This window comes from Macrobrachium rosenbergii, chromosome 10 (assembly GCF_040412425.1).
Source record: "Macrobrachium rosenbergii isolate ZJJX-2024 chromosome 10, ASM4041242v1, whole genome shotgun sequence".
NCBI classification, from domain to species: domain Eukaryota; kingdom Metazoa; phylum Arthropoda; class Malacostraca; order Decapoda; family Palaemonidae; genus Macrobrachium; species Macrobrachium rosenbergii.
This window is the reverse complement of record NC_089750.1, coordinates 58059707-58079706: the sequence shown is the minus strand read 5'-3', so window position 1 is coordinate 58079706 and position 20000 is coordinate 58059707. Positions and strand designations below refer to the sequence as shown.

Genomic DNA, 20000 nt, shown 5'->3' with positions numbered 1-20000 from the left:
GCACATCCACGGGCTCTGTAACCCATCGCTACCAATCTGCGGTTCACTATTCTAGTACTGGCCTGGTACTTACCTTAAAGGACAGGATGTGAACGTCCTGAGGCAGTCTGCACTGAGCCCAGATCTCAACCCCATAGGACAATTATGGGATCAATTGGGCTGTGCAATTAGACAAAGGGACAACCAGCCATCCACCCTTAGAGAATTAGGTCAGGCCCTCTTTGAAGGATAGGACAGGATACCTGCCAACAACCTTGTACATCTGGTGGACAGCATGCCACGCCGCCTGGTGGGCGTTATTGCTGCTCGCGGAGGTCATACCCGCTATTGGCTCTGTAGATATGTAAATAAAGGTTATTGTAATTTATGTACATGTATTTGTCTCGTTGATATGTCTGAGAAATAGGTTCAGATGTGAAATATGAAAGTGAACATTACTTTTTTCCTGCTAATTTTAGTACAGTATATATTGGTTTGTTTGCGACAAACACGTCCTTTGTATTGAATTTTAAAGTGTAATTTCGTTTCCTGATTCATGAAACACTACTACCAATTTTGTGAACAGACCATTCTATTCCAAACTTCTCGTCTAAAAATGCATTTGTTAACCTTTCTATGAATAGTATATATATATATATATATATATATATATATATATATATATATATATATATATATATATATATATATATATATATATATATATACACACACACACACACACACACACACACACATATATATATATATATATATATATATATATATATATATATATATATATATATATATATATATATATATATATATATATATATATATATATATATATATATATATATATATATATATATATATATATATATATATATATATATATATATATATATGTACATACTGAAGATAAGAAATTAATCTCTCAGCTCTAAACGAAAGAAAAGTGTTTCCTCTAAGGATGTGGTTACATTTGTCTGTAAAGTAATATTAGGGTATTTAAATTTTTATGTTTGAAGGCTTCCAGAAGTCCTTGAAAAGCACATCTTTCTGGGTTACCCGTTACTTTATATTCATCTAGCGTAAAGGATTTTGCACTGATAGTATTGCACGCGTAGACACATACACACGCACCCATAAACACACAACACACACACGCGCAAGTACATATGTATATGTTACAGTAAGATTTTGAAACCAGGGATTTCATGTAATCCCTGAAACTTTCAGGGAATTCGTGAAATCAATAATTCACTTAGGAATATTTGATTCCCGAAGGGCTAGTACTAAATACAGCGAAACAGTGATTTATCTAAACTGTTTCGCCACGTTCAATACTAGCCCCTCGCGGATCAAATGCATTTCGCCGTGTTGAGTACTAGCCTCTAGGATCAAATGCGCTTAGGGACATTTGATCCTCAAGGGGCTAGTGCTGAACATGGCGAAACAGTGCAGGTAAATCACTGTTTCACCGTGTTTAGTACTAGCCCCTCAGGGATCAAATGCCCCTAAGTGAATTGGTGATTTCACGAATTCCCTGCAATTTTTAGGGATTTCGAAATCCTGGTATCACAGTCTTACTGATATATATATATATATATATATATATATATATATATATATATATATATATATATATATATATATATATATATATATATATATATATATATATACTAGTATATGTGTGTGTGTGTAATAACAATATATGTGAGGTTATGTGCATGTGTGCTTGGATGAGTTAAAGTTCACAGATATTTTCATAGTTACGGACGTCATTGCATTTACTTTCTTTCTAAAGAGCCAGAGAAGTGGGATCCAGTAAGGCACGAAACATCCTTAGGAGTCGTTGAAGGACGTTTAGAAGATTCCGTTGGTGAAGAGACACTCGCACGCAGCCATTATGCCTTCAGGTCAGTCATGACAGTTTCAAAATTTCTCATATTTCGGTAAAATGCAAATTTTGTTTTAAAGATTTCTTGACTCTTTACGTCTCTTAGGAATAGTTTAAATGGGTGATATTCTTCCGTTCACGGTGTTTCTCCTATTTCTTTGCATTTTATTCATTTGTGAAACATTACTCTTACTGGGTATTTCTTTTAGAAGTACACGAGAAAATTCATGTCTCTTTCAATGGTTACTCAGTTTCATGCATGAATTATAGGTTTTTCCAAGCCTTTAATACTGAATGTAATAACATTTGGAAGATATATAAACGTTACACTTTTTATTGAGGAAAAAGACTGAAAGTACATTGGCTAATTACATTGTCTCCTAATTTCTTGCAGAGGAATACCCTATGCCCATTCTCCCGTGGGCGACCTTAGGTTTGAAGATCCTGTGGATGCCACAGAGACCTGGCCTGACAGTTACCTCGATGCTAATCATTTCGGAAACGTGTGTCCTCAGTTCGACGTGGCTTCTAAAAAAGTTGTTGGAGATGAGAACTGTCTCTTCCTCAATATTTTCACTCCAACTCTACCAGGTAAGTAAATTATTGTGTCCATTTCCCTTTTCTATGCTAGACTTCATTTTCTAGTTTTATTTTTCTTATCTCTTAAAACTAAATTAGGAACAGTTTTAATCAACTTTAACGCTCCTGTGCCTTGAAACGTAAGAGGCATGAGGATTATACTTACCTGCATCTGAAATTATATTTTCTGTTTTTTCTTTTTTTATGAAATTCTTAAGGGGAATTTTTTATGATTTCTGGAAATATTTAGATAAAAATAAGGGATAAAATTCACCACTTACGATTTTATAGATAACTTAATAATCATAAAACAGTTATTTTTAAGCCATTGGTGTAAACAAAGAGACAAAATCAGTGAATAAAGCAAGACTTGGCGTTCATAATGTCACTGCTCTTCAATATATCTTCATAAGGCCTAATCCATTTGTTAAGGAAAAGGATTAAATATAAGAAGCTTAAGAAGATAAAATCTTTTCATGACGATAATGAGATTTTAATTATGTTGCAAGAATTGGTTCGTTTGGAAAACATCTTATTATCGAAGCAGCGAGAAGGACAATTAGGCATTAAGTTCAGAGGAGCCCGACCCAAGATAAAATTTTAATCTATGATTTTAGCTCTTTGAGAAGACTGGCTTTCATTCTAGAGCGTTTAACAGAATAAAAGTTTATCATGCACATTTTAAACGTTCGATGATCATTGTAACAATAAAATTAAACTGATTTTATCGGCCATTACTAATATACTCCCGAAAGGTGCATACTGAAAAGTCTTAATATAAACAATTAACCAAATATATAGTAAGGAAATGCAATCAATTAGTTCAGCCATGATTCTAATCTAATGAAGCAATAAGAATCCAAAGAAAAAGTCTTATGTAACATGACGCATGTATTATAGGAAGCATTCGCCCAACTCATTTCTCAAGAGAAATTTTAATATACATTTTCCTCGTCCACCAAAAAAGGATCAGAAGACAGCGACCGTCTCCCAGTGCTAGTATTCATTCATGGAGGAGCATTTATACGTGGATCGTCATCGGTTCTCGCCGGTGGAAGATTGGCTGGACAGAACATTGTGCTCGTTACATTTAATTACCGACTCGGAGCTTTAGGCGAGTAATTTTATGATAATTTAAATAGGATATCGTTCTTCTACTAAGACTATGACCTTTGAACCATCGTTAAGGAAATTATATTACATATTAACTTACTCTTAAATTAAATTTTTTAAGAGCTTATTCATAACACACAGTAACCTTGCATATTATCTTTTTGTGTGGGTTTTTTTTTCTTTGCAGCGTTTAGCAGAGGTTTTACTTAAACCAGTATTTTTCTTTACATCAGATTCAAGTTTTTCTTGAAGAAACACATTTGGATCTGTATAGACATGAACTCACGTCAGAATGAGCTTTTAATTCAAGAATTTATAACAAACAAAATTATAATGTTACTGAAAGGAATCCACTTATTACATGTTTAAAAGACTCTACCATATCCAGGATTCCTAACCACCGAGGATGAAGTGATACCCGGAAACTTCGGGACCCTGGATCAATTGTCAGCCCTTCGATGGGTGCAGAGGAACATTGCTGACTTCGGAGGGGACCCGGAGAGAGTCACCCTTGGAGGATTTTCGGCTGGAGCCATCTCTTCCCACGCTCACATGATGTCACCTCTTGCAGAAGGTATTCGGTGACTGAAAGATCGAAGCTGATTTTTTTTCTTCTCTCCCAATTCTCATATCTTTCTTATTGAAGCAGAATTATATATACCGTGTCCTTTTCTGGTAAAAATTAACATCCTATCAACTGTAACAATTCTGAGAGCAAAAATTTGAACCTATAATTCAGATATCAAAAAACTTCGGTCTCACATGTCACACATAATTTGAATATGCATCAAGAGACCAGTATCATAGATTAGATAAGCATAGCAAAAAACCATGTCTCTAAATTGATTATAATCCTTAACTCAAAGAAATCGATAGCATTTAATTGGAATTGTTATATCTCGCTTGCACAAAACATTTTCTAAAGGAAAAAGTGATGATAGATGTTTCTACTCCAATCACTCATTTCCCCTTGAAACTAGGTGGAATTCTAAAAGCAAAATGTTATTTATTTAACTTGCAACCACAAAGCTTAGTTTTAGAAATCCTCGGTAGATGAACTGAATATTATTACGTATGAAAGCCTTAGATACTAGTATGCGATATTAATTTCCATTAGATGAGTTATGTGTGATACATTCAAGGAAGTATCAACCTCGATCTCGCCGTTACCTGCATCTAACTCTCCGTCAATAAGGGAAAAACTTATTCTGTTCGTTTATTTGAGCATACCATGAACTCAGTGCCACCTATAAGATATTATTCGATAATTGGAAATGTAAGCTAGACGACTCAAGCTGGGAATATTCTCGTTAAATGAGAGAGAGACAAGAGACGGATTCGAATTGCAATCTAGAAACAGCTCAAGTCTTGTTTAATCAAAACAACAAATGTTTAAATTAACAGGAGAATAAAGATCAGGCTAATTATCGCTGAGCTTCATTAGCAGATTCGAAGGCTGTCATTGAATACTTTCTTTAGAAATGATTTTCTGTATTAGCAGAAGTTAACAGGCGTGATATACATACATATATATATATATATATATATATATATATATATATATATATATATATATACATATATATTTATATATATATATATATATATATATATATATATATATATACATATATATATATATATATATATATATATATATATATATATATATATATATATGGATGTATGTATGTATATTTATTTATATAAATTTATATACACACCACATTATATATATATATATATATATATATATATATATATATATATATATATACATATTTATACATATTCTTTTTCAGGGTTATTCAATAATGTGCTAATGGTTAGTGGAAGTGCTCATTTCCCCTCCATCGTTCAACGTACTCCTCGGGAATCTGCGAGAAAATTGGGGGAGAAACTGAACTGCGAATTAAAGCCATCTCTTGGATTCAAAGCATGTTTGACCACTAAGACTTCAGAAGAAATAGTCACAGCCCAGGCTTCTATTATGGTCAGTATACTGATTTGTTATTACCACTAGTTGCAGTCTGAGAGAAACATGCTTGCTGCAACGAACTTCTTTTAGAACTCATCAAAAAAGTATCTAAGCAAGCATTGCCACAATAATTTATTACGAATGAGGAAAGTTACTGAAGTGCTTTAAACCCTGCATTTCATTTTTATTTTCGTAGACCACAAATCAGCAATAAAGAGGTTGGTCGAATCATTGAATGCTTGTATAAAGCTCTCGGGCATCACTGTGACCTATTGACGATCATCATGGAACCCCAAGGTCACTTGTAATGTCAAAAATAACACTAACAGCCAATATAATGGCAATGTTTATTTATGTTTTATTTCCGCTCTCTCCTGCAGCGGTACGAATTTTGGCCAATGTCTTTTACATTAACGATCGACGGAGGTATGAGAAAAAATCCACATCTTCCAGGACCAATTCTGGACTTAAAGCCAAGATCTATGCCAGTTTTCATGGAACTCGTCCCTGAAGAAGGATTTGTGTTCGCTTTGGGTGAGGAATCTTTGCAGTCTCTCAATCTGATTTGTGAGGATTGTTTGCACCACTTAATAATCTAATTTTCTTTGTAGGTGAACATTTTTCTAGATTTCCTTATTTGGTATCAGAAACTTTTTTTTTTAAATGGTGGACACCGCCAGAGAGATTTTATATATGAACGCTTCACCTCTGAATATTTTTGGATGCAATATCCACTGACTACCTTCAGATACGTAAGTGGAAACTAATGCAGAAATTAAGTTCCATTGATATAAGATTATTTCACCCTAATTGTACAAATGTCTTTCAATATCAAATACTTGCATTCGAGGTGAAATATGCCCATTCTCTGCTTTTGGGTGATATATGTATAACAAACTAATTTTCCATTTACAAGAACTTTTTAAATACTTAGCCAACACAATGCGCTACGAACTTTCTAGTGTCCCAGTAATTCCGGATATGTTTTCTGCTAAAGATATGAAACCCAAGTTGGAACTTATTAAAAAAGTCTTTGCTTCTGTTCTGTTTCAAGGTGGAGCTAGTAAGAAATGGAGTTCCATCTTCAAATCCATTAGGCTTCCAAGAGTACTATGAGATTTTTCGTGTCATTTTTAAATCAAATATTTCAGTTAGTTGGGAAAGAGATATAACCATCCTTAGTAGTGCAATGTGAATACTTTTGCTTATGGGGGAATATGACATCTGCTTGTTACATTCTCTTGGACGATGTAAATGCTGTGACCAGTTGTCATGAGCGTTTAACTTTTTCGTATCCTAATAGTTTCAGATACGTTTACCAATGAAAAAATTCACATATAAAATTGTCAATGAATGTAGAGATCATGTAATTGTTGAAACATACAAGAAATACCATTTTCATTCGTTTCTAACCCAAATCTATATCTATTACTTAATACAAAGCTATTCATTTGTATGAAGAAAATATTGTAAAAGCTAATTCAAAGATATCTTTTCATTTTCATTTTGCAGTAGAATGTTACTATTATATTATCTAACTGGGCTGATTATAATCACTAACTACTTCAGAAATAGATTAGAAATACCGCCTTAACAGTACAGGACTGTGTTTGACTGATAAGGCACTAAAACTCACGTATAACCTCCACAAGAAATTTAGTAAAAGATGTGTAAACTGAAGGCACATTTGCAATGAATTACAATTACGAATCTTGGAAACCACAATGGTTTTGTTAAAATCATTTGGATGAATATTATTAGTCCATAAACCAAAAGCGTGTCTGCATTTTAATAACGTATATAAAAATTAGAATATGTAAATCCATTCCTATGTATGACTTTTCAGTTCGAATCACAACATTTTTTCTCTTAGACTTTTTGTCTGGGTGTACAGCGATGGTTTCAATATTATTAATTTTTCGTGTAATCGTACATTTTTTTCTTATATATCATAGATCTATAATATTCATTAAGCATGTTACGCAAGAGTAAATCTAATTCATTTATAGGAGCAGTTTTTTTAACTTGATTTTTTAAATATTTAGTATTACCAACCAATAAGTATTTATGTATAATTTCTGCATCTATCAAAACAATTTTTTAGAGGGGGTGTGTGTAAGACCTTTAATCCTTTATCTTTGATTCAATTTTATATTCAATAAAACAGATAACAGATAATACTCCGTTCCAGTTTATTTCTTGTAAGGTTGCCTTCCCTTAGCTCCTGATTTTTATACTGTTAAAGTGATTTCTTATATTAACTAAAGAAATAAAATTATACTTTTTCAATCTATGTTCTCAATAGTACTCATGTTGCTATGCGGCCACCCAAATAACGCCACGGCTGCTTACAACGAGCTCATTCCTTACATCGTCAGTAGCATCTGGTTTCATCCTGAAGAAGCAGAGGTGGTGGGAAAGATGGCTGAGTCTTTCTATCTAAATGAAAGGGCCAAAGGGTCGATGGATGACCTGCTGGAAGAGGTTTCCGAGGTATGTGTGCCTGAGATCTTTCTGTATTACTTATGAATTCACACGGATTTTCAGGTGAAGCGATTGGTTTTATTTTGAAAATTTTGTATGGCATACAAAGGTTCAACGCACTGATGATGGGCTTCTTGTGCAGATTTATAAAATGACTAATGTTGTAGAAGTTTTTGTATGAAACTCATCTGCAGTTCAATAGTTAAATTATGAATTAGGCAGTTATAATTTTTTTCCACCCCCCTTGTTGAGGGAAAAGGTTCCTTTACACACACGCACAATCACACAAACACACGCACAATATATATACATACATATATATATATATATATATATATATATATATATATATATATATATATATATAATATAGATAAAGAGAGGGAGAAACTGTACATGGTAGTAATAAATACTAGTTTATAATCGATCACCAGCTTATAAACTGGTTTACTCTTTTCTTTATATCTATCAAAATCCTTGGTTACAATAACAACTAAAAGTGTATTCGAGAGAGTTCTTTTAGGCTTATGAATGCCATAGAAGTTACAAATACTTCGAATTCTATTTTGGGGCGTGCCGACCGCCAAGTTTCAAGAATTATCAAATTTTAGTTATTACCAGTTTTCACTTATTTTATGTCTAAGTGAACCTGTCCAGAAGCGTTAATGCTAAAAAAAAAATTAGATTGTTTTATTGACAATGTTGTTCATTGCTTGTATGGCAATGTGAATGAAAAATTATAAAAAAACTTGTAAGAAGTTTGTATGACTAATTTGAGATACATGCAAGTGAGTTATAGACACTTTTTGCCTGTTTTATGTGTAATAAACATATCCTGAAGCGTTATTGCTAAAAAAAAATATTTAGATTAGTTCATGGACAATTTTGTTCATAGCTTGTACAGCACTGTGAACGACAAATTGTAAAAAATGTAAAAAACTCTGTATGGCTAATTCTGCATAGGTACAAATGAGTTATAGACTCTTTAGGACAGTTTTATGCGTAAATAAACATATCTTGAAGCATTGTTGCTAAAAAAATGTTTAGATTGGTTCATGGACAATTTTGTTCATTGTTTGTATGGCACTGTACGAAAAATTGTAAGAAAACGTAAAAAAGTCTGTATGACTAATTCTGGCTAGGTGCAAGTGAGTTAAAGACTCTTTTGGATATTTTGTGTGTAAATAAATGTCTTGAAGCATTATTGCTAACAAAAATGTTTAGATTGGTTCATGGACAATTTCCTTCATAGCTTCTGTGGCACTGTGAACGACAAATAGTAAAAAAATTTGTAAAAAAAAAAAAAACACCTGTACAAAAATTCCTGTCACCCACTAAAATGCCCCATTCTCTATACGGGACATGTAAGAGAAAATGGGTTATAATGATATAAGGGCAATTCACTCAAGATGTCCTGATTCTCTCAGGATTTATGAAAGTCCAAAAAAATGTTTGTTTTGCCATTTTCTGAAAACTTACTTTTTTCAAAACTAAATGCTTAGCCCTCCAAGAAGACTGAAACAAGTTCAATGAAACTTTTAGAGTGTGTAGGATAACTATATACCTATAATTACAAGTGGGGAAATTTTCTTCTTAGTCCAACATTTTTTTGCATATTATTTTTAAAAAATTACGTTACTTTTTTTAAACTGCAAAATTTATGAACTTAGAGGTCGAATTTCTTTATTTCCCCACTTGTGTTTATTCAGTATTAGTTGTGGAGTAAGTGGTGAAAATTTGACGCAAATCCCTTCAATCATAAGTTAGAAATAGTCATTTACTTTATAATGGGTCTATATGGCATCAGCGCTCCCCTTATGTTATTCCTCTCTATATGCTTTCTCCTCTTTTGGCATATGAGCATTCTTTTATGTTTATTCCATGAAGCTCTCTGCGCTATGAGTAATAATAATAATAATAATAATAATAATAATAATAATAATAATAATAATAATAATAATAATAATAATAATAATATATTCTATTTTCATTCCATTTCCTTCCAGGTCTTATCGGGTTACGTATGGACTGCCTACACGACCAAATCAGCAACCGAAGCTGCCAGCCAAGGAAACACCGTATATATGTAAGAATCTCTCTCTCTCTCTCTCTCTCTCTCTCTCTCTCTCTCTCTCTCTCTCTCTCTCTCTTATTGACTATAGTCTAAGATATGCTTTCATTAAAATTTTATATTGATATTGCTTAAGCTTAAAGAACCACCAGAATGTTCTCAGCTGTTCTAGGTGGAATATATATATATATATATATATATATATATATATATATATATATATATATATATATATATATATATATATATATATATATATATGCATTAGCTAGGAGGGAGAAAGGTGAAAAGAAATGACTTGAACCAAGCACTTTTATGTATTTCTACGCCTCATCAGGGTTCAGGTACAAGTGCCAAGGAAACAGATACAGAGTCACAAGAACACTTCATGGCAAGCAAACAATGTTAAAAAGGTAAACAACCCTAACAATCGTCTAACAGTGGTAATGCTTAATAACCTTCTTGTTTTAAAATATCATTCGTTAAAATTTCATCAACTTTATATAAACCTTCTATGAGATTCAGGGCCTCTGTAACACGGTTTTTTCGCAATAACTTTTTATCTATGCATTTCATAAATATAATGCTTATTCAGAATACACATTATATCTACACATAAATTTTGACTGTATTCTGCATGACGTAGGTTGAATAAATTTGGTACTTATAATGCAAAAATAACTTTTTTTGAAGACGGGCCAACTTACTCAGAGAAAAGGTTTCGAACGCACTCGTTACGTAACTTATGACAGCATTTTTTCCCTCTTTCTCGATGGATGATTGGCTATACATAACGAAGGCTAGACCTCTGGCAACAATGACATAAAAATTTAAATACAAGCAAAGCAGTACACCTTTATGAACTCTGAAACCCCTCCACTGATAATTGTCATAATGAACAAACCAACAAAATATGTTAATAAATACAAAAACACTTCGATTATTAGTCTAACTCCCAAAATAAGTTTCCTAAGATTGACAAGATGTAGGGAATAGTTGGTACTTTTCAAAAAACATAGTAAACAAGCTTGATTTGATAACTGCTATATCCAATGTCAAGCAATTTTTATTTATTGGCTATCTACCTATTTACTGAAAAAAGAAAAATAGCTGGTACCGTATTTTGGCTTTAAACCTTCACCAATAATTATCGTCAGAATGATGACTTCATGAGGCTCCACCCACTTTGGCCTCGTTATAATTCAGGATAACACTGAAGGCTATCATGGGCATTGTTGGATTAGAAAATTTAACTTGTGGCTATAAAAACTCATTTCTCGAGTAGTTGTAAGAAGTGCTAAATGATCCTCAAGGATCCCAGCAGTTGGCCTAAACGTTTAATTCATGTATATTACTGCTATTACTACTGTTGCAGCACTACTGCTACAGTAGTATTACTACACTAGCACAGATACCCCACCCCCATCTATGTATCGTTCCGCCATTCATAAAGTCTTTGTCATGCTTTTTCACTGTGCAATAAGCCATGGCCTCCTCAGAAATTAAGTTTAACATTAGATGATAGGTTTTTCATTAAGCTAACAAATTATGGCAACTGGGTATGTTATTGCCGATGTTGAAGCTAAAGATAAAGAAAAAAAATTATATCGGATGATCCGTTGGTCTGCTGGGGATTTTAGCACATATAAGCTTGTATATACTTTGGATAAAAATCTTATTTTAACAAAAATAGTTATATAAAGACTGTTTACATACAATCTCTCTCTTTCTCTCTCTCTTGGTGGCATAGTGAATAGTTAATTGAAATGTTCAAAATTCTGAATGAAATTACAAGTATTATAATCACGTTACGCTAAATACAAATCAGACCATAAACATTGGATTTAAACTAGAAATTGAATAATTACCCATTCAGGCTATAGTAAGTATGGCCACGGGCTTTCTCTTGACTGTATAAAATTGCAAGTCGTAAGACAAATGCAGTTTTGCAACCACGGGGACAATTCCAAATCCTGTTAGCCATTCTTGACTGCTATGGGTTTCAGAGCCGATGGAACAAGGTGAATGAGTTTCTGTCTGGTGGATGGGCGGGGCAACATTTCGTCAAACGGTGTTTACCTTGCGGCCGCGTGGGTTAAATGCGTCCACTGTAGTCCTGAGTTCTTGTCCTTCGCTGGTCCGAGCCCACGGGACGACGAACTTATTATCAAATAAAAATTCCCCTTCGGTAACATATATGAAAATATATTATTTCCGAGGTAGAGCGAATTGGATATTAAAGGACGTTTGTAGCTTACTGATTGTATATGAATCACGGTGATGTGATAAAAAGTCATATATATATATATATATATATATATATATATATATATATATATATATATATATATATATATATATATATATATATATATATATATATATATACATATATATATATATATATATATATATATATATATATACACACACACACACACATATATATATATATATATATATATATATATATATATATATATATATATATATATATATATATATATATATATATATATATATATATATATATATATATATATATATATATAATATATATATGTGTGTATATATATATATATATATATAAATATATACACATATATATGTATAAATATATACATATATACAAATACATATGCAGTATATATATATATATATATATATATATATATATATATATATATATATATATATATATATATATATATATATAAATATTGGAACTTTAATTTTCTTTGTGTGTAAAATAACCGAGTTCATAGGATTACTCTAGTCATAAATCTACCCCATGATTCTATTCTCTCTCCCTCCCTTTCTTCATTAGGGCCCTTTTCACTCACAAAGACCCGGAGACGCCCTCATGGAACCAACCGATCTTAGACATGGCGAGGTCTTTGGGACTGACTTCGCCTAAGCTGGACACCGTCGTAACACACGGCGATGATCTGATGTTCTCCTTCAGCAAGTCGCGTTTCACCAGTGACAGAGACGAAGGAGTTGCTCAGTTTTTAGTCTCAAATTGGGCTAACTTTCTCTACAACGGGTAAATCCTATTGCCGATCTTTCCCGTAAACGTTATGTCTTTATATTGTAAAATTTAAGAAAATTTTGTGAAAATATTTCAAGTTACCAAATATTGACGAATATCGAGGACTATTCTAAATGAACGTTTCAGGTATCTTTAATATAGGATGTACTGAATTAAACATCTCATCTTAAAACATGGTCATATAAGCTTTCAGATTTAGGAGAAAAATGTGTTACTGTATTCGTGGACGTTAAGCCTGCGACATTAGAAAAACTGCAAAGTATCGTATTGTATAACTTTTAGACCAGATGCGTCCAGTTCATAAACTGTGCGAAACACAAAACAATATTAATCATTGAACTTTGTGGCCATTATATCTTATAAATTGCAATCATAAGTTCGAAGTTCCGCCGATTTTCTTCCAGTTGAAAGCCACTTAAATGATCATTTTCTTATCAAGTGTTACATTAAAGTTTAGCTGTTAGATATTGCACCGTCGCTGTAGTGAGATGGTTCTTTCATTTTGCTTATCGAATTATGATTTATGCAATAGATACGTACCTCAGCTTTCAATTAATATACAGGATTTGCTGACGTAAGATATCGATCGCTCAAAATACTCTCCTAAGTTACACGATTTGCGTGATAACTCTGATAATTAACAACAAATTTATCGGAAAAAGAGTGATTATATGAAAACTGAAAATCGTTCAAAAATTATGAAAATGTCTGATGTTCTATTCATTGATATTCGTAAATTATAATTATTAGAGAAGGTGATACTTTTTCCAGAGCACTAAAATCTTTATCACGAAATTATATATTGAAAACATTTATTAATTTACCGCTAAAGATAACAGTGGCAGTTGGCCTTGTGTTATCAAATTCATATCTTATAGACAATTATTTATGTTTTGAATAGGTACTCGTGTGTTCACTTAGAATTTGGCTTACAAGTATTATTAAACAGTGATATTTCGTGGTCTAACTCGCATATCTCACGATTAATACCAGACGAATTCACGCGTTTTTTCTGGTGATAAGATAAAGATAAATGTCTTTATCTTTATATATGATATGAATTTCATTACAAAACACCAACTACCATTAACAGAATACTACATCCTGTTATCTTTAGCGGGCCAACGGTAAATGAATGAATATATTGGATAAATAATTTCGTGATAAAAGTGTTATCTCTCTTGGTTTTCATCAAATGGTGGACTACTGTACACGTTTCTTAATGACAAAAACCTACGCTTAGATTACCTTTGGGTCATTAAAAAAATTCTCGCATAATGGTCCGTATTCTGTCATTTTTTTTTCTTTACAGAACCCCTGCAGTCCCAATCAACGAATGGCCACCTCTTGAGCCTGGAGGCCCCGTAAAATTTTATGAAATCTCTACTACCCCTCACTTGCAAAAGTCGCCGTTCAGGGAAAAGGTTGGTTGGTGGAAATGCGTTTTTCTTTTAACCCCTATAACGAATATTTTAATTGGAAAATTCATAAAATAAAAAATTTTTACAGTGGTGAAATCAAAATTGGAACTGGTTTCTCCCTTTAAGCTTTTATGGCTAAATGATTCTTGTATTCAAACTTGTTCAGTTGACTTTGGTTTTAGACCTAGTGTGTAAAAATGAATATTCTTCATTTACTTTCTCTTCGGATTCAAGGCATTTGAAGGTATTTAAACCGTATTTAAGATGTTTAATCCAAGACTGAAATTTGCAAAAGTACTAAATTGAGTGTTCATTGTCGCAGTATTTTGCTATTGTATAAGATCTTACTCATAGGCTAAACTTTTACCACTTTAATGAGACTGTTTATTCCAAAGGGATGTAACTTCTGTTATAATCTTAGAACTTAAAGCGGAGTAAACAGCATTTAAAGGTAAACACTGCAATTTTCCTTATCAACTCCATTAATATAAAAGCAAGTATTTTACAAGTGTTGCACCTTCAGTATTCATTCACATTTTTTTACTGTCATATGTATTAAAAATCTATCTTTTATTTGATATGCTCTAGATTACTACTACTACTACTACTACTACTACTACTACTACTACTACTACTACTACTACTACTACTATTATTATTATTATTATTATTATTATTATTATTATTATTATTATTATTATTATTATTATTATTATTATTATTATTACTAAAAAACTCCGGTGATATTGAAGATACACTACCTGTAAATTCAGACAATCAGCCAGTAAGAACTTAACAAAGAAATTTGACTAGAAGAATTCTTATGTCACTTTTGTTTATTGATACGTCACAGACTGTCCGTATTTGAAGTGTCTTTTCCCGAATTTCACAGGAGGCGAACTTCTGGCTGCAGACTGTACCCCTGATGACACAAATGAGAAATGACCCAGAGGAAGGGGGCTTCCAGAGGCACATGCCCTTGGTAATCGGTGCCATATTGACATATATTTCAATTGCTCTTATGAATCGCAGAGATTAATCCTTCTTATTATCACAAATGATCGACTGCATAAAGGTGTAATTTTTGTTACTCTGTTGTGAAGAGTGGCAAAGTTTTATGAGTCTTTCTGTTCCTAAAAGATTCCATAAGTTCCGCAGTAATATTGGTGGGATATTGTTCTTTCTATAGACTAGCAGAAATACTCTGGAATCTTCATCAACCTCTTAAAAATAAAAAATAAAATAATTATATTTTTCATGGAGATATGCGTTTAATTCAGGACATGGCAGAAAATTTTCTTTCAGCATTTTCCTCTACTCTATTTCAAAAGGAATATTTATTATTCTTGCTTGTGTTTAAACCTGTAAGTTTGTACGACACTTTTCTAGTCCTCGCAGTTTTATTACTTATAAGGTCGCAATAATCACTTGCCTGGCGGTGCTTGTGTGTTTTTATCTTAAGTGTTTGTTTATTTATTTTGTAGTCATCGACTTCGTCTACCTTTGTTTTTAACTCGCAATAATAATGATAATAATGATAGATATTTCATACTTTTTAAATTTATTATAATTAAAAATTCTACACGAAGGGCATCTTAACAGAAAAAGAAATTTTCATTTTTTAATTAGAATATCTAATATGTTATGATTCATCTACATTTTTGAAATTACACTCTAGACTATTTCTGCCTCATTAGAAGGAAGAAAACATTTTCTTAATTAGCGTAAAGTCCTGGAGAGGAAATCCTTTATTAATTAGCTTGAAAGCAAATACCCAAGAAGCTATTCGGAGGAATTAAAATGGTACGACTATAAATCAATGAAAGCTGATCAAGATGACAGTACTGAATACGGCGAGGAAATTAAGAATATTCAGAATCAGAGATAACTAAACAAATTATCATATATCTAATATATATATATATATATATATATATATATATATATATATATATATATATATATATATATATATATATATATATATATATATATATATATATATATATATATATATATATATATATATATATATATTCACGTTGGATATTTTTGTTCGATCTTACTTTGATATTTGTTTTAGACTTATTCAAATGAATGTTTTTAAGACTTCCACTTTCTGTATTGCCAAGAAGAGATAATTGGGCCGATAGGTATCCTCTCATGCCTCTTGGATAAATATCAATAGATGAACAGAAACAGACAACGATACAGACAGACAAACACACATACACAAACACATAGAAGCACCTGAGAATGTAGTCAAGCATATAAATCATCCAAAAACATACGGATTAATAACATCTCATTTTGAGAGCCCAGTCCAACTGGAATAGGTCACCTCTTTTCACCGAAGATTTGCTCCAGATATATTTGGATAACTACTTCCAAATTAGTCAGCGTTTTTGTAAATTGGCCTCTCGGTCTGATAATAAAGGGATTTTTCTCTCCGTCTTGATTGAGATTTTCAAGTTGAGGGAATTGAACGGATGGGGGCAATTATTCTCCTCTTCTCTCACAATAGAACCTTTCGGGAACCAAAGACGAAATGAGGCTCCAGTATTTTATCTCTCGGGATCAGGAATACAAGGAAAAAGATTATTCTGCCCGGAGCTGGCTGACCTCTTATTAACTGAGAGAGAGAGAGATTTCAAACACACACACACACACACACACACACACACACACACACACACATATATATATATATATATATATATATATATATATATATATATATATATATATATATATATATATATATATATATATACATATATATATATATATATATATATATATATATATATATATATATATATATTTATCACATCACCGTGATTCATATATAATATTCATTTTTTAATATCCAATAGGTCCCTCTACCTCATTAAATAATAAACTTTCATATATATGTTACGAAGGGAATTTTTAGTTGATAGTCACCGTTAACAGAAATAACACTTTTGGGTTTCGTTTTAGACCAATTGTGGTCTGCATCAACCCATTTTAAAAGCAGTTGTAGTTTGTTCCACTAGGCCATGTTGAGTGGAATTTGTCAATGACAGTTGTTATTTCGCCCATCACCGTAATTCTTAATCGGAATACATTATAACGTTTCACACATCTGCGTTGATGGCTAATCCTTCCAAAATGTGATGTGGAACAGCGACCCAACGCCATCTCTTTTGAAGCAGCGACCTCCAATTAGGACCTCCTTCATTATCAGTTTCACACAAAATATACAAGTTTACTCCCCATCAAGTATGAGACCCGTCGAACAACAACAATGCGTTTTGCATTTGGAGAGAAACTAAATCATGTTAACCTTCCTTTCTAATGAAATGTGCATTGTATCTTCTATCACTTTTTTATCACTAGGAATTTACTTCTTTTACTGAAGAATGTAATAAATTCTCGGTGATAAAAATACAGGCTAACCTATTTCATGAAGACATTAGCTATATCTAAGGAAAATAATAAAAAAGTAAGAAGAAAACATTCATTAGAAATTAGTTCTCATGTAAACAAAACCTTCCCCTGAGTCCTCGCAAATGCAATTCTTCCCCAGAACCTTCTCCTTATCTAAAATTCCTTCCAAGAATATCTTCAAGAATGATCTAAAAACTTTGTAGTTAATTATACCTGGTTTCCCTTGTCTGCCCTGATGAGCTTAATCCTTCGTCTCCAGCATTCATTGTCCAACTTCATTACAAAACTCACTTCCAGAATCCACCTTCCAACCCTCCCGACTGAATGTCCTTTCAACCTGAAGTCCTCAGCTTTGTCAGTGAGGACATTCAACTGTTGTATATATATATATATATATATATATATATATATATATATATGAATCACGGTGATGTGATATATATATATATATATATATATAACATGGCATATGTAGAATCTACTGGTTACTTTTACCAGACACATATGTAATTCTTGTAGCCGACAATGCCCTCTTGTAATCCTGATTCCTCGTCCGTTCTGGTCGACTTTTTGGATATCAACTAAAAAAATTCCCCTTCGGTAACATATATGAAAATATCCAGACGGAAGAGCGAATTGAAGAGCCTGTGAATAGCGGTCGATGATATATACCCGCGTTACCATATATATATATAGGAGGTCATATTATATATATATGGCTATATATATATATAAATATCTATCGCCTCTCGTACATACATATACCTGTCGTTTTCAGATATATTTTGTTATATAGCTGGAATAGACCCATCCTCACCATCGTAGCCATATATATAATATTTTTATTATATATATATATATGAAATATATATATATTCATTTTTTAGAATCTACTGGCATTAACAATATACTGGCACGTCACATAACAGAAATAACACTTTTGGGTTTCTAATTAGACCAATTGTGGTCTGCATCAACCCATTTGAAAAGCTTGTAGTTTTTTTGGACTAGGTAGTGGAATTACAATGACAGTTGTTATTTCGTCCGAAGTAATTCTTATCGGAAGACATTATAACGTTTCACACATCTGCGCTGATGGCTTCTTTCCAAAAAGTGATGTGCGAACAGCGACCCAGCGCCATCTCTTTTTGAAGCAGCACCTCCAATTAGACCTCCTTCATTATCAGTTTCACCAAAACATACAAGTTTACGCAAGTATGAGACTGTGCAACAACAATGCGTTTTATTTGGTAGAAACTGAATCATGTTAACCTTCCTTTCTAATGAAATGTGCATTGTATTTCTATCACTTTTTTATCACTATATAATTTATTCTTATACTGAAGAATGTATATATTCTATGATAAAAATACATAACCTATTTCATGAAGACATTATATATCTAAGGAAAATAATAAAAATAAGAAGAAAACATTCATTAGAAACTAGTTCTCATGTAAACAAAACCTATACATATAAATGCAATTCTTATAACCTTTATATTATCTCACTACATAGAATATCTTCAAGAATGATCTAACAAAACTAGTTAATTATATTTCCCTTGTCTGCCCTGATGAGTGTCTGCATTCATTGTCCAACTATTATAAGGATATTCCAGAATATATATCATATGAATGTAACTATATATATGTCCAGTGAGGACATATATATTGTGCGTATATATATATATATATATATATATATATATATATATATATATATGTGTATGTATATGTATATGTATATATATATAATATATATATATATATATATATATATATATATATATATATATATATATATATATATATATATATATATATATATATATATATATATATATATATATTATAAATATTGCTGTTCGACCTCCCTTCCTTGCCTCTTAGTAGAACAGTGAATTAAATTTCCATTAAAGCTAGGAAGGCAAAAGATTAAGGTGGGAAGAAGCAGATGTTGTTTTCAAACTACGATAGCTA

At 31.9% G+C, this 20000-nt stretch overlaps 1 protein-coding gene across 1 annotated transcript in view; it reads left to right on the top strand.

Annotated features, from left to right (window-relative positions):
* The window catches only part of LOC136843011 (esterase FE4-like), a 17780-nt gene extending 1946 nt beyond the window's left edge, over window positions 1–15834 (top strand). The window contains exons 3-13 of the mRNA XM_067110999.1: window positions 1796–1907; window positions 2283–2479; window positions 3435–3581; window positions 3969–4154; window positions 5383–5573; window positions 5939–6092; window positions 7864–8051; window positions 10049–10128; window positions 12941–13159; window positions 14478–14589; window positions 15479–15834. Of these exons, the coding sequence (XP_066967100.1) occupies window positions 1796–1907; window positions 2283–2479; window positions 3435–3581; window positions 3969–4154; window positions 5383–5573; window positions 5939–6092; window positions 7864–8051; window positions 10049–10128; window positions 12941–13159; window positions 14478–14589; window positions 15479–15625 (1733 nt within the window). The 3' untranslated portion in view covers window positions 15626–15834. The remainder of the gene's footprint in view (window positions 1–1795; window positions 1908–2282; window positions 2480–3434; window positions 3582–3968; window positions 4155–5382; window positions 5574–5938; window positions 6093–7863; window positions 8052–10048; window positions 10129–12940; window positions 13160–14477; window positions 14590–15478) is intronic.
* Window positions 15835–20000: the final 4166 nt, after the last annotated feature.